The sequence below is a fragment of the Protopterus annectens genome, chromosome 2.part1 (genome assembly GCF_019279795.1).
Source record: "Protopterus annectens isolate FY-2018-M chromosome 2.part1, PAN1.0, whole genome shotgun sequence".
Lineage (NCBI taxonomy): Eukaryota > Metazoa > Chordata > Ceratodontiformes > Protopteridae > Protopterus > Protopterus annectens.
In genome coordinates, this window is record NC_056729.1 from 613074134 (window position 1) to 613100525 (window position 26392).

The 26392-nt window shown below is 44.6% G+C and overlaps 1 protein-coding gene across 1 annotated transcript in view; it reads right to left on the reverse strand.

Moving 5' to 3' along the window:
- The window catches only part of LOC122794876 (nuclear body protein SP140-like protein), a 619738-nt gene that overhangs the window by 181281 nt on the left and 412065 nt on the right, over positions 1-26392 (reverse strand). The window contains exon 11 of the mRNA XM_044063475.1: positions 17209-17298. Within this exon, the coding sequence (XP_043919410.1) occupies positions 17209-17298 (90 nt within the window). The remainder of the gene's footprint in view (positions 1-17208; positions 17299-26392) is intronic.

The window sequence follows — 26392 nt, forward strand, 5'->3', positions numbered from 1 at the left end:
TGGTTTTCCCGCTCAGACAGCAGGGGAGATCCTGGAGCCGAATGAACGGAGCCAAGAGAAGGTGACCTAGACCTCTTTCTAGTTGTCGGCTCCGAAGGTCTTGTCGGAGCCGACACTGGTACTCAATAACCTCGGCTCCGCCGAGCCGGGAAGCCACAGAAACTGTGGACTGAGACTTATCGGCTCCAGCCGGAGCCGATAAAGGCAAAGGTTGAACAACCTGAGGTCTCGGCTCAGAAGCCGGAGCCGAAGACCTCGATGCCTTAGAGGGCTTCCCTGTTGAAACTGACAGGGAATCCTCTGGCTTCAATAAGCCTCTCAGAATCAACTTGTTTTTCTTTCCTGCAGGACCCTGGGGCTGAAGCCATGGCACACAGCACAGGAGTCCTGCAGGTGCAAAGGCCCCAGACAATAGACACAAGAAGTGTGAGCGTCTGTCAGAGACATTTTCTGACAGCACGCATCACACTTCCTGAATCCGGAGACCTTTGCTTCTTTAGACATTACACTAACTGACAGGTGTACACAAACACACACCCAAACACACAAGTTATACCCTGTCAGCAAAAAATAATTTTAGTAGTAATACTAGAATTAAGTACAAAATTAAAGTAAACTACACAAACACAAACACTCCACTAGGGAAGGGAAGGCCAAAGGCCCAAAGGAAGAACCAACGGTTCTTTTAGTAAAGAAACGGGAAAAATTAGGGTCGGGGATATAGTATTATGATCTACACTAATCTAGGAAGAATTTAACTTAAAAAAGGGGAAAAAGAGTAACTTTTAGAAGAAAAAGCTAACACTCACCAGGAACCGGTAGAAGCAACCAACCTCGAAGCTGTAGCGGCAAACGAGATCTGAGGTAACTCTCGCCTAGCATTGTGGGATATAAGGGGAGCCTCGAGCCGGTGGAACCAACTCTCGAGCTTTTAGAGTGGCCGAGTCGGAGCCGAGGTCGGCTCCGAACCCATCCAGCAAGAATGAAGGCGAGATAGACAACTTAACATCAGTAGATTGTTGCATAGATCTAGTTAATAATATTGTTACTGGGTAGGCGATAGAGTCAGCTGCGAGTTTAAGAAAGGTCGGAGGTAATTTGTCAGTGGAGGGGGAGCATGGTTTGAGTTTGAGCAGTAGAGATTTGATGTAGGAAATGGGCACAGGCTTGAAGTAAAAGGGTGAAGTGTTGGGGGTGGGTGAGGGGACAGGTACTGAGGGAGAGGTAGGTTGAGAGGGTAGGAGATCAAATGTGAATTAAGTAGGGTAGCTGTTTCCTCAGGAGTTGTGTTTGGGTAGGGTGAGGGGTTAGAGGGATTACCAGGGTAGAGGATGCTGTTGAGTGTTGTCCAGAATTTACGAGGGTTTGAGTTGTATTCGTTCTGGCCTGAGCTATAGAATAACTTCTTGTCTATTACCTGTTTTTTAGCAAGATTGCGTAGTAGTTTGTATTTGAGTAGAAGAGGTGTTTGTTTAGATTTGCTCCAGGCTTTCCAAAAACTGTCACTGTTTCATGATGGACTTAGTTTCTTTTGAAAGCCAGGGAGCATGATTGGATTTGAAAGCCAGGGAGCATGATTGGATTTCACTCGAATCTTCCTAGAGGTAGCTAGGGAGTCCACAGTATTTAGGAAAATGTTAAAAGTGTTAACAGAATCATTTAGAGGGAGTTGTTTAAGGATGGACCAGTCAATGTTTTGTAGTATAGAGTTAAACTGTAAAGGATTAAACGTAGATAGTTTCCTGCAGTCTTTGAAAAGGTGGGGTTTAAGTGTGTGAGAGTTGTATCTTAGAATGGAGGTAGGGAGATGGTCAATAAGTGAGTCTGATAAGGTTGTGGGCTGGTGGTAGTGATGGGGATGTTGGTGAGAATCCAGTCTATTATAGAGCTGGAGGCTGAGGCTTTGTGGAAGCGAGTTGGGGTGGAAATGAGTTGGTGGAAACCATGAAGGTGAATGCTATGTAAGGGGGAGTCAGTAGATAGTTTTGCCCAGTCTATACTGACGTCGCCAAGAATGAGTGTTTCATAGGGTATGTTGAGGGTGAACCAGGATAAGATGTTTTCCAGTATGGGTATATTGTTGCCAGGAGGAATATAAATGGAAGCTACAGCTAGTTTTTTGTGTGCGTTCAGATGGATATTTAGGATGAGAAGTTCAGCAGGGTGGAAGCTGGGAATAGATGTGGGGTAAGGTGATAGGTTAAGGGTGTTAAGAGTAGAGGATGGCTACGCCACCACCTTTCTTTGAAGGTCTGTCAGAGTGGTAGATGTTATAGCCAGGAGGGAGAATTTCACTGTTACAGATATGTGGCTTGAGCCATGTTTCAGATAGGGATAGGATACGAGGGGTTTTGAAAGCAATCCATGAGTGTAGCTTAGTAGTTTTATTGGCTAAGCTTTGAATATTCAGTGAATAGAAGGTTAGGTGTTGACATGGTGAGTTCAACTTGCCGAGATTGAAGATGGGTCTCAAGTCCCCTGTTCGTTTTGGCACCAAAAAGAATCTGGAGTAAGTCCCTAATCCTACTTGGTCTGCAGGAACAGGTTGGATGACTCTTTTCGAGCAACTTTTGGATTTCTAAAGTTGCTGAACCCCTGTGATTGGGTGGAATATCCGGGATTCTTCTGATCCGAGGAGGGGGAAAAGAGAAGGGAACACAGTATCCTTTGGTAATTATCCTTCGTACCCACTTGTCGAGTGATACTGCACCAGGCTTTTGGGTACAAGGATATACGTCCCCCGACTGGCTCCAGAGATGCACAGTTGGGCCTCCTTTCTGGAGGGCTGGTAGGGATGACCATGAAAGGATTCATGGTCTCCCCTACCTCTAGGGTGACGTATACCATTACTTCCTCCTCCTCTGCCTCTGGTGAAGGAATCACCCTGTGCGCCCTGGAAAAAGCTCTGCGACTACTTGAACCACATCTTTCCACCCCTCTGCCCTTTGGGATAGGGTCTAGAAGGAATGGAAAAACTGACTCCCACAGCAGACAGGGTTTTCCCTTCCTGTTCGCACCTGGTGAGTGTGTCCTTTACCTTAAGTTCAAACAACGAGGACCCATCAAAGAGGGCATTGGTAAATGTAGACTTAAAGGCCTCTGCAAAATTACACAAGCGCATCCAGGAGTGTCTTCTAAGAGAAACTCCTGAACCCGCTGCCCTACTCACACCATCCGCTGCATAAAATATCAGCCTCATGGAGGAGTTGACAGAATTTAAGGTAGACATCTGTGCATTAAGCTTATCAGATACTGCTTCAGATAGGTTACCTTGGACAGCATCTCCCAGCTCTTTCAGGAGATCTCTCTGGAGCCTAGTGAAATGAGACTGGTAGTTCAGCAATCTGAGTGTAAAAGCTGAAGAAAAGATACGCTTCCCGTACTTATCCATTGTTCGAGACTCCTTATTCAGTGGATGGACAGTGGAGGAAGTTTCAGCAAGTTCCTTTTTGGTGGCTGCTGCCACCATCACGGCATCTACTGGCAAGCCTTTGGTGAGAAAATCTTTGTCCTGAGGTGCTGATAAGAATTTATTAGGTCTTCTAGGAACTGGTTCCACAGTATCAGGAGATTCCCACACCTTTTGACTCACTAGATCCAAGAGCTCATCGAAAGGTGGAGATACCCAAGAGGCAGAAGGTTGAGACCGGAAAGCCTTCAGGGTACACTGACTCCTCATCAGAAGGGGAGATGGTGGGCCAGCCGCCTCTCTGTTTCAGGATCTCAAGGATATCTGCTAAGGAGACATCATCAGAGGACAACTTGGGAGACCCTTCTGACTCCTCGAGGTCAGTGTCTGATGTAATGGATTCATCGGAGAAACAACATACTTCCTCTTACAAGTTTTCTTCCAAGGGGGCTCCTCAAAGATATTCTGGGGAGATCTTGGAAGACTGGGAACCACTCATGGAGGGTTCCTGAGGCTGCAAGACTCTGCTGTGTTGGATGAGAGAATGTGCTGAGACTGAGGTCGGCTCTTTAGGGGGAAGAGTGTCGGTGCCCCAAGTTGGAACTGAAGATGGACAGAACACTCATCAGCTTGAAAGCCAGCCCTCCCAGCTCCGAGGACACCTCCCGCTCTGAAGGCATAGAGGCAGTCGTCGGTGCTGAGGAAATAGGCTCAGACAGATGTGGGGTCCGAACTCACCCGAGCCAAAGCACCGAGAGGTAAGCTCATAACCAAAGAAGTTCGGGTCAAAGCGTCCCCCTCGGGCCAGACCAGAGAGCTGAGGACCCTAGACCTCATGGACTGCACTGAAGGGGTCGCGGCAGATATCGGGAGAGAGACACCAAACGAGGTATCTGGAATCGACCTTTCCAGAGCAAGTAGCACAGACATCTCTGGCTCCGACGCACCAGAGTGGCTCTGAGGAGGAACAGTGACAAGGTGTACAGGCTCAGTAGGCTGCGGAACTGACCGGGACGGAGCCGAAAGTAAATTTGCCAGCGCCAAAGTCTCAAGGAATCTGCGCAACACACTCTCAACGTCCTCATCAGAAAGGCTCCTCGAGGACCTGGAGGATAAAGTGGGGGACTTAGACTGCTGAAAAATAGGCGATCTGAGTGTCGGAGAAACCAGATGAAGCTCAGTTGACCAGCTCCGACACAGACTCAGTTATCGGCTCCGTAACCCTTGGAACAGAAACTGCTCTTTCCACATCAATAACCTCTGTTGGCACCGAAACCAGTGGAGCCGAAGAGTAGTTAGTCGATTTGGCAATTTTCTCTGGCTCTCCGACACCAAGTGAGTGGGAGACAGTCTTTTTGTAGGTTTGACTATCTTTTTTGGAAGATGGAGACTTGGAACTAGAAGAGGAAGAAGCCAATTCTTCATCAAAAGAATGCTGTAAGAGGCCTTTAAATATGTTTGTTCTTTCTCTCTTGAAGGACTCGAGGGCTACAAACATGGCAAAAGGAGCAAGATTCTTGAAGGTGAAGAGCACCTAAGCAGTATACGCAAATAGTATGCCCATCTGTCAAGGACATTTTTTGGGCACACTTGGTACATTATTTAAATCCAGAAGGCTTGTGGTCTTTTGAATCTTTAGACATATCTCACACCAAAAAACAGTTACCAATGTAAGAAACAGAAAGCAGGAACTACCTCTAATTCAAACAGTTAGCCCTGAAGAAACTACAGGTAGTTAGACAGAGGACTAGGTCCTCTAACTTAAATAGGCCTAGCCTCAGAAGAAGAAACAGACTACAGACCGAGGACTAGATCCTCTAACTTAAGCGGGCCTAGTCCTGGGAAGGAAGAGCACGAGAGACAGATGAAGGACTAGGTTGCTCTAACTTAAACGGGCCTAGCCCTCGGTGGAAAATAGCTTAGAAAAGGAGAGAAACACAATTAGGCAAGCCCAAGTCGCAAACAAAACCAAAAGCGATGCAGGGATACACAAAAAAACGGCCTGCGGATGAACGGCCAATAAAAACAGCAAAAACAGAGCAAACAATGCCACACACTGTCTAAAAAAAAGACACCAGACAGTAAACTAATACGAAGTAAGCTGAATACAACTCTTAAAAGCTATAAAATTACTAACAATCAGCAAAATGTCATTAAACCACAGCCAAGAAGCAGCACATCTGAGCTAGAGTGGCAAACGAGATCTGGGATATGTCGGTGGTGCATGATGGGATACCTCCTTGCCATGAGCCAACCAGAAGACTGAGCTAGAGAATTGCCAAGTCGGAGCAGAGTTTCGGCTCCGAACCCAAGTGTAAGAATGAGGGCGAGATAGGACTACAGAACATAAAAGTTGTTCCCAAAAGGATTACAAAAAGCAAAAAACTCAGAATACTGCTAGATATATAAACACACACTAAGCTAATAAACACTGCTCATCTAAGTAGTATTAAGATAGATTAGAAAAGTGACTAAAGGCGAATACTAGAATCTCTAACTTAAATGGACGTAGATACCAAGGGAAGAACACACACCAACAATAACACTACAAAGCCCTCTAACTAAAATGGGCGACTAGCTCTCTAATTTAAATGAGCTGAATGACTTAACTACAAGAGTAGACTAAAAACACACCACTATGATAATTAACTATGGGATACAAGAAGGCCTGTGAAAAACGATGGCCAAACAGCACACAACAGTAGAAAGGAGATAAGGTAAGCTACACGCTAAATCCATTTAATCACACCAAAACACTACTAATTGTAAGAATCCTAAAAGTTTAAGCTAGAAAATTAAAAAAAAAGACAAAAACTTAGCCACACCCAAAAAGAGCACATCCATCTCGTAAAGCGGCAAATGAGATCTGGAGAGTTGCACCACTACATCAAGGGAAACCTACCTGCCATGAGCCAAGTTTGAGACTTCCAGCTGCGTATTCTGCCGAGTCGGAGCCCAGGATCGGCTCCGAACCCATCCAAGCAAGAATGAAGGCGAGATAGAACATAACATCTAAATTCTCTTCCCTCCCTTCTGGTTTCTGAAGAAGGTCCGTGGAGTGGTAGAGAATTTGATCCCCCTATGGCGCACAGGGATTACCATCCCTCACTTCTTGAGATGGCCTCTAACTTTGGAAAAAAATAGAACTGATCCATCATGTGGGGCACTCATGAATGACTTGAAATGCTCCACAAAAAAAACAAACAAAAAAAAAATCTCACAACTGCATCCAGGCGTACCTTCTTATGGAAATGCCTGTGCCAGCCGCTGTAGATGCACAGAGATGAGGAACATAGAGGCATCAATGAATTTTCTTTGATCTGCAGTTAAGGTCCCTAGAGAGAACTGGCTATTTCCTTTCATAAATCCCCTAGAAACAACTGTGTGACAAGTAATTAAATGCACTCACCAAAAAAGCAGGTGAGGCGTAGGCATGCTTACCAATTTTTTCTATGCACACAAATCCCCATTTGCTGGATACAGACAGGAACTTTCTTCTGCAAGCTCTTTAGTGGCAGCTGCCATTACCATAGAATATACCTTGGGACTCTTGCTCCAATGGTACAGTTTGGGAGCAACCAGAAAACTGTTGGGCTTTTTGGGGATTAGCTCAGCTGTGCCTGGTTCCTTTCACTCATGTGAGGATATCAGATTTATCGTCTCTGCCTGGGGAACCAACCAAGAAGTAGAGGGACCAGAACCTAAAGCCTCAGGAAAAAGTGATTCCTCCAAAGGAGGCACTTGGGAAGACCAACCCCCTTCTGTCTGAGAAGTTTGAGAATTTCTCTGAATGAGATGTTCAAGAAGGGGATCTTGGATAACATTCTTCCTCAAAAATCAGTGTTGGAGGGAGGGGATTCCGCAAGGGACTCCTTTGTTTCCTTCAAACCTCCTCTGTGCATTGTTCAGGACAGAACTTTGAAAATGATACAGCCTTCTCTTGGGAGGACAGACTCAAGGCTCCCAGAAACTCATTGCCCAGATGTGACCAGGAAAACAGGCTGCATACCCTGGGAAATGAATGTTGGATCTGGTTCTGAAAAGGCAGACTACTCTCTCTACATTGAAGGAGTACTTTTAAAAGCCTCAAAATGCAAAGCTTGACATATACCCGCCAGGTGCCTCGCTGCTGAAGTCAAATTCCCAACGGTGGCTCAACCCTAGAAGCCATTTAGCTAGTATCAAAGGCGGTCACCACAGCTGAACTATCAAGCACCAATGCCCCCAGAAAGGAGGAAATGATCAGAAGACCTCAGTTATGACCCTTCCCTGTCACTGAAGGCCAATGGTTCAGCTCCAACAACATTGGAGAAGACTTTGTCAGAGAACTCATCAGAGTAAAGTATAGAGCCTTGGCTCTGATGCAGACCTGTCTTGGGCAATAGCCAGATCCAGGGATTCTGATCTGAGATGTCAGACTAGAGAAGGAGCAATTACTGAGTCAGGTGAAGTGGTTCTGCCAGATCGGACTGTGGCTGGAACCTGGAGTGTTCCTAACTGGATTCGGGTCAAAAGGAAACACTTCACACTGTTCACATCAGCTTTGATAAGGTTCTAGCAGGATCTAGCTGACCTCTGAGAAGCAGAGGTAAGTGGCCTAGAAGTATAACAGGTGTCTGTTTTGCAGGATGGAAGACCAGAAACTAAGGGATATAGGATCTGGAGAAAATCTAAATAGAGTTACAGATCAGGTAACTATCAGATCCAAAAAACATATCTGCTCCAAAGTCTAAAGATCCTTGTCGGTGGAGACAATGAGCATCTCTTATCTAGGATCTCTGTTGATTTAGGTTTTTCCTCATCTTTTTCCCTTTCCCTGAGTTTCAGCCTTTTTGGAAAATGAAAATAGAGAAGGGGAAGCAGCAGCCGCAGACTTCCCCAATCCCGAAGAGGGTTCATCTCCTGTGGTAGGCTGAAGCAGACTCTAAAATCCACTCGTTTCTTCTTTCCATGATAGCTTGCTGCCCAAAAGCCTCAGTAGCAGACAATATTCAAATGAGAAGGCCCAAAGCAATACATCCATTTCTTGCTTGCATCTGAATTAGGTAGCCAAGGGGAAGCAAGCTATTCTCATGATACAAAGAAGCATCCTAGAAAATAATTATAAAAACTATAATATAAATATAACCACTATTTTTTAAAACTTTTTACGAAAGAGACAAATGGGTAGAGAATAGCAAGTGTAAACATAAAGAGGAGGAGATCAAATTAAAACCAAAATAAAAGGTTTATCTAGATGTAACTATTTTTAAACAATGCCACTCCTGAGAACCAAGATCCATTAAGTGCTTATGGCAGCAAATGAGATCTGGGGTAGCTTGCTCCTTTCAAAGAATTATGGGTAAGGGGAGGAGCCTGAGCACCAGATCCAAAGCTTAAAAAGTGGCCAAAGCTGGATGTGAGGTTGGACGCGAGACCCATACATTGAACAGCTGGAAAAGATGCCAAATCTTATGAGTCTGGAGTAACATGCATTACCTGTCAGACTTCTCAGGGGGAAGGATGCTATCAGGTAAACTAGAAGCAATGAGAAAAAAAATCTCCTAACACTGGCAACATGGGGAAACCATTGCAGATTAAGGCATGCCAGATCATAAATCATAACATATTTGCTGTCAGATTCTGAAAAATGAGTAGGCACCTGGAAAAAAAGTCGTTCCTCTTTTGAAGAAGAGTTTCTTTCAGAATCAGAACAGAGGGACAGTTTCCTCTTCAAATGAGAAAAACAGATTTTTAGAGAGATGCTCTGAAAATTCTTAAAACTACATCATTCAAACTTTGATCCCTGAAAACTTGGAGTAGACTGTGGTGAAAGGTGCACTTTGAGTTGTTTTTATTGAAATATGTAGGTTGATCAAGTTAGATGTATTGGACTTCCGGACCTCCATAAGGGAACTGACTCCCTCATCCCATGCTAAGACCTCAGATATTCTTGTCCAGCCATTCATACAAAATAAATCATCTCATCAGCATGATATCTGAACAGTGGAATTGCCTTCTTTCTAACACCAGAAGGGTAGGTAAAAAAAAGTACAGTTTTGTACCTACCATAAATGTAGATGTTCGAGTGTTCACCCTGCTGCAGTCATCACACTTGGGTTATCCTGTAGTCAGGCGGTGCCACAGTCGGCCGGATTTCCAAAGTCTTGGTCCGACGTCGGTTGCTGTCGCCTCATCCCTGACGTCAGTGCGCCAGGGGTACATATATTGCAACAGACGCCATTTTCTTCAGTTTTTCTTGCCCCAGATGTCAGGTGCCCCCAAAAAGGTGATCCAAATTAGTACCAAAAGGTGTGAACACTGTACAAACACAAAATCCCTTCCGTTATAAGCAAATACATCAGTAAGGCATAGCAGAGATTTAAGCCAGTAGATCAGAGGGGTTGGAGGGAGGGTAACCTGGACTGCAGCAGGATGAACAATCTAACATCTACATTTATGGTAGGTACAAAACTGTACTATGTTCATCATATTACCCTACCCTGCTGCAGTCATCACACTTGGGTTGAGTCCCAAAGCTAAGGTAGGGTGGAGGCATCATAGAGGGTTAGTGGAGGCAATGAGGCCCTGCAGAACTGCAGTGGCGAAACCTGCCCTGGACTTAGAATAAAGAGGTAAGTGATAGTGTTTGGTGAAGGTGTGTACAGAACTCCAAGTTGCAGCTTCTAAAATTTCCTTGGTAGGAACCCCCCTGAGAAAGGCTGTAGAGGTAGCTGTTGCCCTGGTAGAGTGGGATCTAATGGTAGGAGGAACTGGTTTCCCATGAGGGGTATAACAGAATCGTATGCAATGGCCTATCCGTTTAGAAATGGTTTGCTTGAATATGGCTCTCCCTTGAGAAGCTGTAGCATAGGAAACAAAGAGCTGGTCAGTTTTTCTGAAAGCCTTAGTTTTATCCAAGTAGTAACGAAGCTGCCTGTGAATGTCCAAGGAATGCAGAAGTCTCTCACCTTTGTTCTGTGGATTGGGGAAGAAAGTGGGTAGGTGGATGGTTTGATTTAAGGCTACACTGGAAACCACCTTAGGCATGAAGGAAGGATTAGTTCGTAGAGAAACTCTGTCTTGATGAAAAATGAGGAAAGGTTCCACAGCCATAAGTGCCCATAATTCTGAGACTCTCCTAGCAGAAGTTATTGCCAGGAGCAGAGCAGTCTTCCAACATAGGAACTGAAGGTCTGCAGAAAAAGCTGGTTCAAAGGGAGGTAGCGTTAGTTTTTCCAGAACAAAGTTGAGGTCCCATGTTGGTGTAGGAGCTCTTCTAGGTGGTCTGATGTTCTTTGCCCCTCTGAGGAACTGCCTTAGAAGAGGATTTGAAAAAAAAAGGTGGATTTGTGTCGTAGTGAGCTGAAATAGCTGAAGCATGGATTTTAAACTGAGGAGAATGAAAGTCCTTTATGCAACATCTCAGCTAAATACTGCAGAATGTGATGCATATGAGGCTGAGTTGTGTCTTGGCCTTTAGCTTGGTTCCAAGCAGAAAACCTTTTCCATTTGTCCGAGTAAGCCTTCCTGGTGCTTGGCCTCCTGGCTTCTAGAACAACATCCAGTACTGCTTGTGAAAGAGGGGCTGGTTGGATGTTTAATTGATTTGCCATGCAGCCAGGTTTAAGGTTTTGATCTGGCTGTGTAGAATCTGCTTGTCTTGCTGCATGAGCAAATGAGGTATTTGAGGCAATATCCATGGTGGGCTGTGAGCCATATTCTTCAATAGCGGGTACCAGTGCTGGCGTGGCCAGTCTGGGGCTATGAGAATCAGTCGAGGTTTCTCCTTTTTGACCTTCAAAAGAACCTTTGTGAGAAGAGGTAATGGAGGAAAGGCATATGCTGTCAGGTTTTTCCAACTGAAGGAGAGAGCGTCCACTTTCCAAGCTTGATGGTGGAATGTCCTTGTACAAAATTTTGTCAGTTGGTAGTTTTGAGGACTGGCAAACAGGTCTATATTTGGTAGGCCCCATCTTTGAGTTATCGTAAATATTTGTGGGTCTAGTTTCCACTCATGGGGATCTTTGATGTTTCTGCTTAGGTCGTCTGCCAATGTGTTTTTCTGTCCTGGCAGGAATTCAGCTTGTAACTGGACTCGTTAGGCCAGAGCTGTGTTCCATAAGATTATTGCTTGCCTGCAAAGAGGGAAGGAATGTGTGCCCCCTTGTTTGCTTTTGTACCACATTACTGTGGTGTTGTCAGTCTTTATTGCAAGTTGTCCTGGCTGTAGTAGATCCTTTAAGGCTGTCAGAGCTTTCTGTACAGCTAGCATCTCTTTTTGGTTTATGTGCAGTTTTCTTTGTTCTGCAGTCCATAGGCCTTGAATGCATTGCCCTGCCATGTGTGCCCCCCAGGCATAGTCTGAAGCATCTGTTGTGATAGTTTGCCTGGGAGGGGGCAAGGTGAAAGGCTGACCCTTGTTGAGGTGACATCCCTGTGCCCACCATAGAAATTCCTGTTGAAGGCGGGGAATGAGAGATATCACTGTGTCCAAGCTGTGGCTGTGTTGAGACCATACGCTTTTTAGGTACCACTATAATTTCCTCATATGCAGTTTTGCAAATGGTATTATCAGAATGCAAGATGCCATGAAGCCCAAAGCCTGCAGAATTTTTCTTGCAGTTAATTGGGTCTTTGTTGCCATTGTCTTGAAATATTGAGTCAGTTGTTATTGCTTGTCTGGTGTAAGATAAGCCTTCTGGGCTGTTGTGTCCAAGCTGGCACCCAGGAATGTCATTTTTTGTGAGGGTACTAGTTTTGACTTCTTTTCGTTTACTGTGTACCCCAGACAATTTAGTAGATGCTTCACAAAAGCCAGATGTTGTAAGAGAATGTCTTTTCTTTCTGCTTGGATGAGGCAGTCGTCCAGGTATGGATATACTTGAATTCCTCTTTGTCTGCAGTATGCAATTACTGGTGCCAGGCATTTTGTGAAAACTCTGGGCGCAGTAGATAAGCCAAAGAGCAGTGCAGAGAATTGATAATGGGTTGAACCTGCAATGAAACTGAGGTATCTTCGGCAACTTTGTCTGATAGGGACATGCAGGTATGCCTCCTTGAGGTCCAACGTTACCAGCCATGCTTCCTTGCCCAACATGGGAAGTAGCTGCTGTAGTGTTAGCATCTTGAATTTGGGAACTTGTGTTTAGAATTGAAAGGTCCAGAATTGGTCTCCAAACATTTTCTTTTCTCGGTACTAGAAGGAGTCTTGAGTAAAATCCTTGGCCTTGCTCTTGAGTTGGTACCCTTTGAATGGCTCTCATGGCCATGAGAGCTGTAATTTGTTTTTGAGCCTCTGCCCTTTGATTTTGTGGCAGGTTTGGCATTCCCCTTTTTATTGGCAAGGTGTGAAAGTGGAATCTGTATCCTCGTAAAATTAGATCTAGGACCCATTTGTCCTTTGTGACCATGTGCCAGTTGTCTGCAAATAGTGCTAGTTTTCCCCCCAAGGGGGCTGACAAAAGAGCTTTTGTTTGGCCAGATGAGGTGCAAGTCATTGAGTTTGCCTTCTGGTGGGTTGAGACCTGTCTTCTCCTCCCTTCTGGGTTGGAGTGCCCCATTGGCGAGGCTTCTACTGAGCTTGTGGTTGTCCTCTGCCCCTTGGGCGCCTGTATTTACCCCTCTGAGGTCTGTCAGTGGCTGGAAAGGACCAATTTTTTGTTGGCCAGTTTCTGCTGAAGCGAGGGGGTTGTACTTGTAGGAAATCTTTGACTGTCTGCATTGATTTCGCCTTATCTTCCATTTTCTTTAAAACAACTTCTGCTTTAACACCAAAAAGAACATCCTGCTGTAAGGGAGCATCTAGTAGTTTTGCTTTAACATGATCAGGCAGACTTTGTTCCTTTAACCAGGCATGCCTACGTATAACTGATCCAGTGACAGCTGCTCTGCAGGAGGCCTGTAAAGAATCAAACCCACATTGTAAGGTATGTTTGCCCACCTGCTCGGTGGCGTGCAACAAATCCTGTACTTCTTTCAATTCAGATTGTTGAAGTAGTGAGGTTATCTTTTGTTTTAACTGAGAGATCAGAAATTGCTGATACTTAAGCATATGAAATTGACAATTTAGTGCTCTCATAGCTAAAGTGGCTGAGGTGTAAACCTCCCCCCCCCCCCATCTGTCTAGTGCTCTTGAATCCCTTTCAGAAGGTACTGGATTTTTAGCCATGGAAGCCTTAGCCCCTTTGGGACCCTGGGAGATAGTCTCTGGGTCAGCTACTGGGCTTTTGTAAAGGAATTTGTGGGAATCAGGTACTCTGTAGTATCGGTCAGGCTTGGCTGGGGCAGAAGGTAGAGAGTCAGGGTTGAAACTGGATTCTAAATAGACATCATCCACAATGTCCAAAACAGGAGGGATGGCTAGAGGTCTGTGTTGGGGGAGTAAAAGGAACTCTCTGAGCCTTTTCTTGGAATTAGAGTAATCCTGACCTTCCCAGTGAAAATGTTCCCTCATAGTGAGTAAAGTTTCCCCAAAAGAGTAATCTTCTGGAGGGGAAGCTGAGGGAATAGAGTCCTCAGCATCAGAATCTTCATAAGGAGAGAAGGAATAGTCTTGGTCCTCAGAGGAATCCGAAGAAATAGACAGTTGTTCAGAGGAAGCAGAATCTTCCTCTTGTCTAGGCCTTTTGTCAGGAGGCGGCTGAGAACCCCTGATAAGAGAAATCAAATCTTCAGCCATTTTGAGCATCTGTTTCTTAGGCATAGGGCCTTGAACAGGAGACTGAAGTGAAGCCTTTTTCGATTTAGGAGTCTTCGACTTGGAAAAAGTTTTGACTGTAAGAGTCGGTCTGAAAACGCCTTCAGAAACCAATGGTGTTTCTGAAGCACAGATGTCCTTGGAAGGTAAATCGTCGGAAGGGCCTGAAGTAAAAGGCTGTGTCGGCTTAGTACATTCCGTCAAAATATCTGTAGCGGTCTTGGGTTCCAGAACTGCAGTAGTCAGAGGCTGCGTCGGAGCCTCACTGATAACTGGAGAACCGGAGCCCGGATCAACCGAGGCCTCGGAATCGGGCTTAGGCCTGGGCTGTCGGTCCTTGTCCCTGCACTTTTTGTGCACGCCAGTAGTCTGTAGCTCCGACGGCATGTTATAGTTAAATTTTCTACCAAAAAAGTATTGTGCGAAATCTAACAGTCTTTTAATAGTACATTTATTAAATCTAGCACAAAAACGACAAGAAGTGACGTTGTGATCAGGGCCTAGGCAAGGTATGCAATAAGAATGAAAATCCTTATGAGGTATTTGCTTCCCACAAGAAATACAATTGTTAACTTTTTCTGACATCGGTCTGAGGCAAGAAAAGTTTCCCCCAACGGGGTACTTAGCTTTATAGAAGACTTCGGTCTGAAATTCGTATTAGACAATCTCAGGAGTCGGCCGACCGGCAGTTGCGAACTGCTTCTGCTTCGGGCACAGCGTGACAAGAAAGACTGAAGAAAATGGCGTCGGTTGCAATATATGTACCCCTGGCGCACTGATGTCAGGGATGAGGTGACAGCAACCGACGTCGGACCAAGACTTTGGAAATCCAGCCGACTGCGGGACCGCCCGATGACAGGATAACCCAAGTGTGATGACTGCAGCAGGGTAACACGAACATTCAGAATATCAGAGTACTCTTATGGCAATAGCAGATTTTGTTGGTATCTGATGGGGGGGCTTTGGTCAAAGTAGCTTCGGGATCCTCTCTGGAGGCTCTTTTTTTCCTTATCAGAAAGGGGAACATCTGATAAGACTGTTGTATGCCATGGAGGACACAGTGAGTGCTTTTCAGGTATTCATTCTCTAAAAATATATATTACAGCTGTTAAGCAGACTATGGGTTGTCTTAGGGGATAATAAAGAATCTTGCAAGAATGGATGTCATGGGATTCACCTAAAGACAACGAACAGGCCATGTGGGAATCCTTGTACAGAATTTGTCTACCACTGTGTTCCCTTTTCTACTAGACATAAGGCAACTTAACCATAAATTTTAGTCAAAAAGTTAAAATAAGATCCCTTAAGGGATGTTCCCCAGATGATGATGTACAAACAAGCTGACCAAAAAAGAAAAAAACATTTAAGTTGCAATGTAGATCTACCAAACTCTTCAATGGCAAGAAAGTTCTGAATTTTGTTAAAGGCACAGAAGCCACAACCCTGGTACAATGGACCGTAATACTGCTTGAAGTGGCCTGTTATGGTGAGAACAAAGAAATAACATGAGACAACCATCTCAAAATTGTCTGCTTTGACACTTAGTCTCTTACCTTCACAGGAGACAAACAGCTGACAGTCTTTCCTGATGGACGGTTCTGTTCAAGTAGCATCCAAGCTGCCTGTGGACATCCACTGCATGAAGAATTCTTTCTTATTTTCAGGTTCTGGAAAGAATAAGATTTAACAGATTGGCTCAAGATAAACAAACCACTTCCTGCATGAAAAGATTTGATTTCAAATAAACCCAGTCCTTGTGGAAACTGAGGTAGAGTTGACTCACCATCCAAGCTTGTTAACTCCGATACGCTTCTTGCAGTAGAGTCAGGGCCATGAGCACAACAGTCTTCCATAACAAACTAGAAAATACTTGTCCACTTACTTCTATATGATTTCCCAGTAGCATTTGTTAGCCTCATTCAGTATCTGCTGCACATCCTTGAAAATGGTTTTCTAAAAAGGTAACAAAATTCTACCATCCAGGCAATAAACTGAAGAGTTTTCAGCATGAGGTGCATCAAGCAACCCCTGACTTTGAGTAAATTCAGTTTGTGGGGAATCTTGTAGTAATTGCTCTTAGCCAGTTTCAAAGAAGGGATTCACCTTCACAATCTTTGGAGTCCTTCTGGATCTTTAGACAAACCCTGGATATCGGCAGAAAGGATGGAAGAGAATAGAGAAACATTCTTATTCATGGATGTGTGTCTTCCAGACCTGTTTGCAAGGAATCCTAGATCAGAATTAATATAAGTGTTTTGAAAGGCGTTAGAGTTATCTAAGGTGGTCCCTACTATTGGATCAATTCCTGGCAGACTCCATGATGAAGTTTGAGTGTCTGTCCTAGTCCTGTTCAGTTTGCCTGCAGCCAATTTTTCTCTAATGGACTGTACCAAATCTACAGAGTCAAACTGACCTAAACTGCAAATTCCCAGACTCTTTACAGGAATTATGCAAATGGAAGCTGGTATTTAAGGTTGAAAAAAAAAAACATTTCATTCTACTGAAAGGGCAGAACACCATCTTTTCACCTTTACTTACACAAACTAACCCTTAAAATACATTTCACGTCAGATTTTTAAACTCCCCACCCAAAGATATATGTTAAAGGATTTGCAATCACTTACAATTGAAGAATATGACACCCTTGCAATACTGAATGCATCAGTCACTAATTCCTACCACCTATAATGCATCAAACATCAAACTGCTATAAAAGAACCTGCCTGCATTTAAATGTCTTCAAATGAACACTTGATATGACTTGACATTTAACAGTTCTGCTCATGTTTACCATCAGGGGCACTGATTTTCCATATTTTGAATACAGCTGCACAGCCAGTAAGCTCTGACAGACAGCTCACATGCAATACAAACAAAAAAGCAAACAGCCTTTGTCTATTTCACTAAAATGCATTTTACTACCAGTGTTCAAGCACAGAAGCAGAAGTAACCCAAGCAAAAAGTTCTTATACAATGTTTCAACTCCACCTGAAAAATTTTTGGCTTAAGGTGGAAACTGTCAAATGTAACCAGTATCTAACCAGTACATCATTCCAGATAATTTTCTATAACTAAACCTCAAGTTTGTTGTCAGAATGACCCACCGTTCCAAACTGCTTACCTCCGACCTCAGCTCAAAGTGTGGAAGCCATATAGATGATTCTTTTTCCTCATCTGTATCTTCTCCAAGCCATCCCCTTGAATTCTTTTCCTACATGTTATACAATATGAGAGAAATCTGTCAGAAGCTTTACTTAACAAAGTTGACTTCATGAGGCATTTTATACCTGAACAGAAACTGGATATCTGGATCCACCAAATCTACCAAAATACAGTAAAAGTGGTCCATTTAAAGACTATACTTATTTGGCTTCCGAACTTCCCAATATGGAATTAGGTAGCGGTGCCATATACTCCACACCAGATCGTACTACATTCAACAACCTGGATAATCTTTAAAATATTTTTTCTATTAACATGGATAATCTTTAAAATGACAGCTTTATAATACTGCCTTAAGAAAGCACTTTGTCAGTTATGGTAGACTATGACAGTGAGGTAATTGTAAATTATGTACTTCCCATAACTAAGGATTTGTGTTTATTTTCATTCTTCCTCAATGAATGGGATCAGATCAGATTGCCACTTTTTTTTTTTTTTTTGCACAGTCTAGAATCTGGCTCTCAAGCTCCTCCCTTTATCCATAATGTCCCTCATTACTGCTTTACCTCAGATAGAGTTTGCTGCCTCTAAACAAGGTTGAAAAGCAACAAGTGATGGAACAAAAACAGGGACTCAAACAGGAAGATTCCTAACCAATTCCCCTCAGGTCATTCCCAAAGAAAAGGAACGAAGAATGTGGGAGGGGAATTGGGGAGGAATGAGAATGAACATAGATGCATAGTTATGGCAAGTACATAACAAAAATATGATGTTGTCCTTTCATTTGCTCTCAATGAATGGGACAGAATTCCCCCGCTACAATAACCTTGGGATGCCCTCATGGAAGGATATTCCGGAGTACCGCAGAGCCAAACGTGGCTATATTTCTGGAGGTGATGTCCAATTTGTAATGGGCCACAAAAATATGAGCTTTAGTCCAAGTGGCAGCTGCACAAATATCAAATGAAGCTCTGGACCAGAATGCAGATGACATAGCCGTTGCCCTAGTGGAATGAGCTTTTGGTTGTCTTGATTAGGTCAAGCCTTTTACAAAGCAGACATGAGAAATACAATCAGTAATCCATTTGACTACTGTAGTTTTTGAGACAGGCCTACCCAATTTGTTTTTGGCAAAGGAAACAATCAGTCTTTCTAATTTCTTTTGTTCTATGAAGATAGAAACAAAGCTGTCCATGTACATCTGAAGAATGAAGCACATACGCTATTTTTCAAATTTAGGGAAAAAGAGGCAAATTAATTACTTTATGTTGGATTCTGATGCAACCTTAGGTAAAAAGGATGGATTTGTACGCAAAGCCACTCTGTCCTTATGGAAAATCAAATAAGGCAGCTTAAAACTATGTACTTGGGAGTTCAGAGACCTAGTCGAAGTTATAGCCACTGTTTTCCAAAAAAGAAATTGGAGATCCACTTTTGCAGATGGTTTAAAAGGGGACTGCATCAGTTTGTAACACAAAAGTAAGATCCCAAGGTGGTATGTGATCCTTAATAGGTGGCTAATTAAAAATGTACCCTTAAGAAAGGCCTTACACAAGTTAGATGATGCCAATGAGAAAGTACCTCCAATGTGAAAATTCAAAATGGCCATCAGTAAAACCTTCATAGTACAGAAACTGGCCCCACCTTGAAGAAACACCAGAAATTCTAAAACAGAGGGACTGGAGCAGAGAAAGGATCTAAAATCTCACCAGTGAACCCATAAGGAAAATCTCTTCCATTTATTTTTACAAATTTTTCTTGCAGAGGGTTTCTGAGATTAAAACAATATCCTTTGAAGAAGACAGGAAAGCTTGGTATGTCTAGCCATTATTAAATTTAAAGAAACCATGCAGTCAATTTGAGGCCTGGAATGTCCAGGTGAATTATGCCTGATGGGCGAGAGAAGAACTGGATTGGGATCCAGAGAGGAAATATTAGACGAGACCATAGGAAGAGAAACCACATCTGCCAAGGCCAAAAGAGAGCAATAAGGATTACTTTGCTCTTCAACCTGACAGCTTTCTGAAGAAACAAATTAGGAGTAGGGGAGGATAAGCATAAAGAACATCAGGGGGCCAAATGTGGACTATAGCATCTCTCTGTGACTGTTCCTGAGGGGGAAGTAAAGCAAAGAACCTGCTGCACTTGTTGAGGGGGAGTCTCAAATAGGTTGCAGCATGATTGACCCCACTTGTGGAAGACCATGTATGCCACTGACAGAGACCACTTGTAAGGCATCAGTATAGTCCAGTTGAACTTGTCTGCTCAAACATTTGATTTCCCCGGAATGTGTTGCTACAAGAAAGCGGTGGGATGAGATCACCCACTGCTAAACACTCATTGCTTCTCTGCAAAGAGGGTAAAGATCTGGCTCCCCTATCTGTTGATGCACCAAACTGACATGTCCATCTGAATAGCAATTCTCCCCACTACAACAGAGTTATGAAAGGCCTGCAATGCTAATAGGACTGTTCTCATCTCCAGGACATTTATATGCAATTTGGTCTCTTCTCGGGTCTTTGTGCCTTGAACAGTCCGGCCCAAGTAATGCTCCCCCCCACTTCCAACCTGGGAGGAGTCTGTAGTCAATGTGGCCATGGGCAGAGGAAGGACAAAGGGACGATCTTGGCAAATCTCAGATTGCACTCACCACTCCTGCAAACCTTGGATAGTTTTACTGGAAATCGTAAGGGTTGGTATAAAATGGACCACTGCACTTGTAGGGTCCACTGTAGAATTCCAATGTGAAAATGAGCTGTTGGAATCAAAGTGAATGTTACGGCCATTGATCTCAGAGCTCTTAAAATCAATCTGGCTGGAGGAAAAGGGTGAGAATCTGACTACCATGTAATTCTAGAGAAATAATTCTGCTCCATGGCAAGGATGTTTTAAGATTCTGTGCGTCTAGGTGAATCCCTATAATCTCCAACATTTGTACTGGTTGAAGTCTGGACTTCCTGTGATGCGTGGAAAGTAGGTCAACTGAAGATGGTCTCTGGCTGTTAATAGATGCCTGGCTGAAGCAGTGAGGAGCCAGTAACACCCTGGAGGCTGTGTTGAGACCAAAGTGCAGAGCCCTGAACTGATGAGTGGCTCCCAGCTAAAAGTGAAGGAATCTGCAGTATCGCCTGTTCATTTTAATGCAATAATACATACCCTTCAGATCTATACAGCACATCCAGTCATCTTTGTGAAGTAATGGCAGAATGGAATGAACTGTGACCATCCAAAATTCAGAGTTCTTTATGAACTTTTTTTTAGATTACCAGAGATCCAGGATGGGCCTCAATTCCCGTGTCTTTGGCACTAAAAAGAACCTGGAGTAAAAACTGGATCCTGTTTGGTCTGGTGGGACCTCTTGGACGACTTTTGTCTAGCAGCTTTTGAATTTCCCAGGCTGCTTACTCCCACTGACCAGGTGGAACATCTGGGAGACACTCATCCTTGCAGGATTTTGTGAAAAGGAATATATCCTCTGGATATGATTCTTTGCACATCATGTGTCTTCTGTGATGGCTGCCCAGGCTCCTGGGTGCAAAGACAAGCATCCCCCGACAGTCTCCAGGGAACAGCAGTCAGGCAACTTTTTGGGAATGCTGAAAGGGTCTGTCAGAGAGTTGATTTTGTGCTCCCTTCCCTGCTGCATGGATGGCATCTTCCATTATCATAACTTCCCCCCTCTTGTCTCTGGAAGAAAATTCTCTGCGTGAATCTTAAAGGCCCTTGAGATTTCTGAAACCACACATTTCCTTACCACTGCATCGATTTCTGGAGAAGATCTTTGCGAGGTAGAAAAATAGATTTCCAACACAGAAAGGGTCTTCCCATCTTGTTCACTACAGGAGAGCACACCTTTCATGGTAGGGTCAAACAGAGAAGATCCGTCAAAGGCAGCATTGATGAATAATGACAAAGGGCTCCGCAAAGTCACAGAAGCGCATCCAGGTGTGCCTCCTTATGGATATGCTTGTACCAGTGGCCCGTGAGGAACTCTCAGCAGAATGAGAGATTAGCCTCATGGATACATCAGAGAGAGACTGTGGGGGTGGCCAATCTAAGAAACAAACTTTCATTTCCTCCACTGACATGGACCCAGGGTTAGAGTTAGAAAGTTCCTTTAACAAATCCCTCTGTAACCTAGCAAAATGTGCCAGATAATTCAGCAATCATATACCAAAAGTCGCCAAGGCATATACTCTTCCCCTCTGTCCAAAGCCCTAGACTGTATTAGGGGGATGGACAGAGGAACTCTGGTAAGCTAGTTCCTGTGGAGTAAGATGGGGTACACAAATCCTAAGGAGGAATGGAAATAGGATCCGAACAGGCGATAGCTGAAGAATCCCCCTGAAGGGAGAAAACACTTTCCACTACCTCGAATGAAGAAGGGCCGGGGGAAGTAGAAATCAGCCTACCCAGAAAGTACAGTTGTGTACACTTGCCATAAATGTAGATGTTCTTCACTGCTGCAGTCATCACCTGTGGGTTAACCCTGTTGTGGTAGCCCTCGGCCGGCCCAAATGCCAGAGTCAATGTTTTTCTGCATAGGCTTCTGTTGCCTGTAGTCTGTCAGGTCGTCAGTGCTATAAAGCAAGGCAGCAGACACCATTGCATCAGTTTTTCTTGCCCTAACCAGTCAGAAGCACAAGGAAATATGGTAAAGCAGTCATGGTGGCTGAAAGCCACCGTGGGAAGCTTATGTCCCCCTAGGGAAAGAGGATATAAGGGGGAATGAGGGAGGGAAGCCAGGACTGCAACAGTGAATACATTTGAACATCTACATTTAAGTTAAGTGTACACAACTGTATTATGTTCTTCATGTTTCACTGTTGCAGTCATCACCTGTGGGAGGATTCCCAAAGCTGAGGAGAGGAGTGGAAGGATTAGAGCCTTAGGCATGGGTCAGCAAGCCCTGCAGAACTGTAGTGGCAAACCATGCCCTAGACTTAGAGAAAAAGAGGTAGGTGGTAATGCTTTGTAAAGGTATGGGCAGAAGTCCAGGTGGAAGCTTCCAAGATGTCCCTGGTGGGAACTCCTCTGAGGAATGCTGTGGAAGTGGAGGCTGCCCTACTGGAAATGGGTAAGAATAGACTTACGGGAGATTTTTCATGTAGTCTGCAGCAGAAATGGATACAGTGTGATATTCATTTGGAAATGGTTTGCTTGGAAATAGGCTTCCCCCTCTGCCCCTGGGGTAAAGCCGATAAGAAGCTGGCCTGTTTTTCTGAAGGGTTTAGTACAGTCCAGCTAGTATCAGAGTTGTCTGTGTGCGTCTAGTGAGTGCAGAATTCCTTCCGCCTTGTTTTGAGGGTTAGGAAAGAAGGTGGGTAGATGTATGGCCTGGTTAAGGGTCACATCAGATACCACCCTTGGGCATAAAGGAGGGGTTAGTCCTCAGGGAGGCCCTGTCTGCATGGAAAATGATGAAGGGCTCAATGACCATGAGTGCCTGAAGTTCTGAAACCCTTCTGGCTGAGGTGATAGCTGTAGGAAAGTAGTCTTCCAGGAGAGGTATCTCAATTCTGCTTAAGTAGCAGTTTTGAATGGAGGCAAGGTTAGTTTTTCTAAAAAAATAATTCAGGTCTAAGGCTGGCGTGGGTGACCTTCTGGGAGGTCTGATATTAGAAGCCCCTCTGAGAAATTGTGTAATCAAAGGATGTGAGAAAGGGGCTGGTCTGAATCGAAATGAGCTGAAATGGCATGGATTTTAATAGAAGAGAAGGAGAGGCCACTATTGTGCAACTTGGCTAGGTAGTCCAAGATAAGATGGATGGAAGGTTGTGAGGTACTACCCCCCCCCCCTCTGTACTGGCTCCAGGAGCAGAATCGTTTCCATTTCCCTATGTAAGATTTTCTAGTGCTGGGCCTTCTGGCCTCTGTGATAATGTCCAAGACCGGTTTGCTTAACATTGACCCCTTGTTTGCTTTTAAAGTATTAGCCATGCTGACAGTTTGAGTGTCTGCAAGTCTGGGTGCAGCATTCCCTCCTGGGTCAAGAGGTCTGTGATCAGGAGAAGGTGCATGGGAGGTTGTAATGTCAGGCTAAGCAGTAAGGGGTACCAGTGCTGTCTGGGCCAATCTGGAGCAATGAGGATGGCCTTTGGTCTCTCCTCCCTTATCTTGATCAGTACCTTGGGAATAAGAGGCAGAGGGAATGCTTACACAAAGAGGGAGTTCCAGGGGAAGGTCAAGGGATTCGCCTTCCATGCTAGGTGATGATACTCCCTGGTACAGAAGTTTTTCAGCTGGTGAATGAGGTGCAAAGCAAAGAGATCCTCCTCCTCCAGAGTTACCCACTCCTGAATGACTTGCAAAAAGATTTTTCTGTGGAGCTGCCATTCGGGGGGGGGGTCCAGTAAGTTTCTGCTTAGGTGGTCTGCCAGGGTGTTGTCAACCCCTGGTAGGTAATGGGCAATTAGGTGTAAACCAATGGAGGCGGCTGTCAGCCAGAGGTTCATGGCTAGCCTGCACAGAGGGTAAAGATCGGGTCCCTCCCTGTTTGTTGATACACCACATTACTGTGTTGTCTGTTTTGATAAGGAAAACCCCTGGCTTGAGATGGGGTTTGAAGGATATCAAAGCCTTCTGTACTGCCATAATTTCCTTCTGACTAATGTGCAAGGTAAGGTGCTGGGCATACCAAAGACATTGGGTGCACCTGAATGCTAGGTGAGTGCCCCAAGCAATGTCTGAAGCGTCAGTGGTAATGTTCTGGCTGGTAGGGCGGATGATGAAGAGAAGACCCTTGTTCTTGGCACAGGCCCCTGCACACCAGAGAAACTTAGCCCTTATACAGGGGATCAGAGAGGTGTCTCTAGAGGCTGAGTGTGTGACACCAAAGGTTCTTCAGATATCACTGAATTTTACTCATGTAAAGCCTGGCCAGAAGAATTAGAAGGATGCAAGATGTCATGTACCCCAAAGCTTGCAGGAACTTCCTCGCAGTGAGGTGACTTCTGGAAGCCAGCTGGGTAAAGTAGACAGGCAAGAAGGTCTGCTTTTCTGGGGATAGGAAGGCCATTTGGGATGCTGTGTCCAGCCTAAGCATTTGGTGAATACTCTGGGTGCAGTAGATAAGCCAAGGGTAGCGCAGAGATCTGAAAGTGCTGTGCGCCTGCTCTAAAGTGCAGGGATGTCCTGCAAGATTCCCTTATGGGGATGTGGAGGTAGGCATCTTAGGTCTAGGGTCACTAGACAGGCATTTTTTGTCAGCACAGGCAGCAGCTGCTGCAAAGTTAGCATTTTGAATTTGGAGACCACCAGGGAGGTGTTCAGAATGGATAGATCCAGTATGGGGCACCAAGTGCCCTCTTTTCTGGGAACGAGGAAGAGTCTAGAATAAAAACCTTTGCCTGTTTGATCTGAGGGGACAGGTTCTACTACCCCCTGAGATATGAGAGTTTGTACTGGTTTAAATGCCTCTGCCCACTGATTTGGAGGCAAGTCTGGGTACCTTCTTGGAATTGGGAGTTCGTTGAAAAGAGAATGTGTATCCCTGAAAAAGACCCACTGTGTCCTTTGTTACAGAAAGCCAATTTTCTTTGCAGAGGGAGAGCCTTCCTCCTAGCTTTTGGCAAGTGAAAGGCGGGCAGAGATGGGAGGGAGAGTCATTGAGAGTTTTTGCCATAGAAGGGTGGCTTAGAACTCCCTCCCTTGGGGCAAAAGTGGTCCACTGTTTGGTTATCTGTTGCCCCTGGGATAGGGGCCTGGGTTTTCTGTCCTTGAGTGGCTTACCTTGGCCCTGTCTGCTAGGTGCAGGGAAGGACCGGTGCTTAGAGGGAAAGTTCCTGCTGAACCTGGGAGGCTGAACCTGAAAGAAATTTTTACTGTTTACACAGATTTTGCTTTCTCTTCCATCTTTTTAAGCACCTCTTCTGCTTTTACTTCAAACAAGCGGTCATTATTCCACGGGTGCATCAATTAGTTTAGACTTGACATGATTAGGCAGAGGTTGTTCCTTCAACCATGCATGTCTCCTAATGACAGATCCTGACACTGATGCCCTGCTTGAAGCTTCTAGGGCGTCATATCCACAGTGTAACGAGTGTTTGGCCACTTGACAAGTAGAGTGCAGTAAATCTGCTCTTTCGAATTGGCAGTCAAGAAAAGTTTAAATCTTTTCTATTAATAGTTCCAAAGTGTGGTGTTGATATTTTAATATATGGAACTGACAGTTGAGTGCTCTGATAGCCAAGGTTGCAGAGCTGTATGCATTTTACCCCATCTGTCCAGAGCTCTGGAATCCTTGTCAGAAAGAACAGGATTCTTCGTAGAGCTAGTCTTAAGCTCCTTTAGGTCCCCGTGTAATGACCTCTGGATCTGCAGCAGGATTTCTGTAGTTATTTGCGAGAATCTCTAATACCAGTCAGGTTTACTGGGAGCAGGTGGGAAAGTGTCAGGGGCTAAAGCTGTATTCATGGAAAACATCCACCACTTCTAAAATAGGAAGGATGGCCAGGGTTGTCTGTGCTGGGGCAGGTCCAGAAATTAAGTCTTTTCTTAGACCGGGGAAATCCTGAGATTCCCACTGGAAATGTTCCCTGGGGGTGCGAAGGATTCCCCCAAAGCAAGGGTCTTCTGGTGGGAAAGCAGAAGGAATAGATTCCTCTGAATCCTCATAAGCAGTCAGAGGTTGTTCCTCTTCAAAATCTGAATAGTCAGATTCCTCAGAATCCTGAGGTCAATTTCTGGGGAAGGGTGTCTTTTTTCCTTTTAGAAGTTGTGGCCTGACTACCCCTAATAAGGGAAAGGAGATCCTCCGCCATTTTAAGCATTTGTGCTTGGGGTTGTGGAGCAGGAGCAAGATGGTGGCTAGAGGCAGATTTTCTAGGAGTGGCCTGGCTTCTAGGCCTAAGAAGATCAGTCTGAGAGAAACGGTAGTCTGACGAGAAGACGTCTTTTTCTTTGTCTAGATTCAGTAATGCAAAGAGAAGCCAGTGCCTGCATCACAGCTCTGGACCCAACTGAGGCAGACACAACCAAAGGCTCAGATGGTGATTTCTGCAGCATACCAGACTCCGAAAGGGTATTTGGTAGAGGCCTGCATAGGTATCAAATCAGGCATCAGGGGTTCCAAAAGTATCTCACTGAATTCCGAAGAACTGACTACCTGCTTGGCAGTGGTCGTCAAAAGGTTTAGCCTTGAT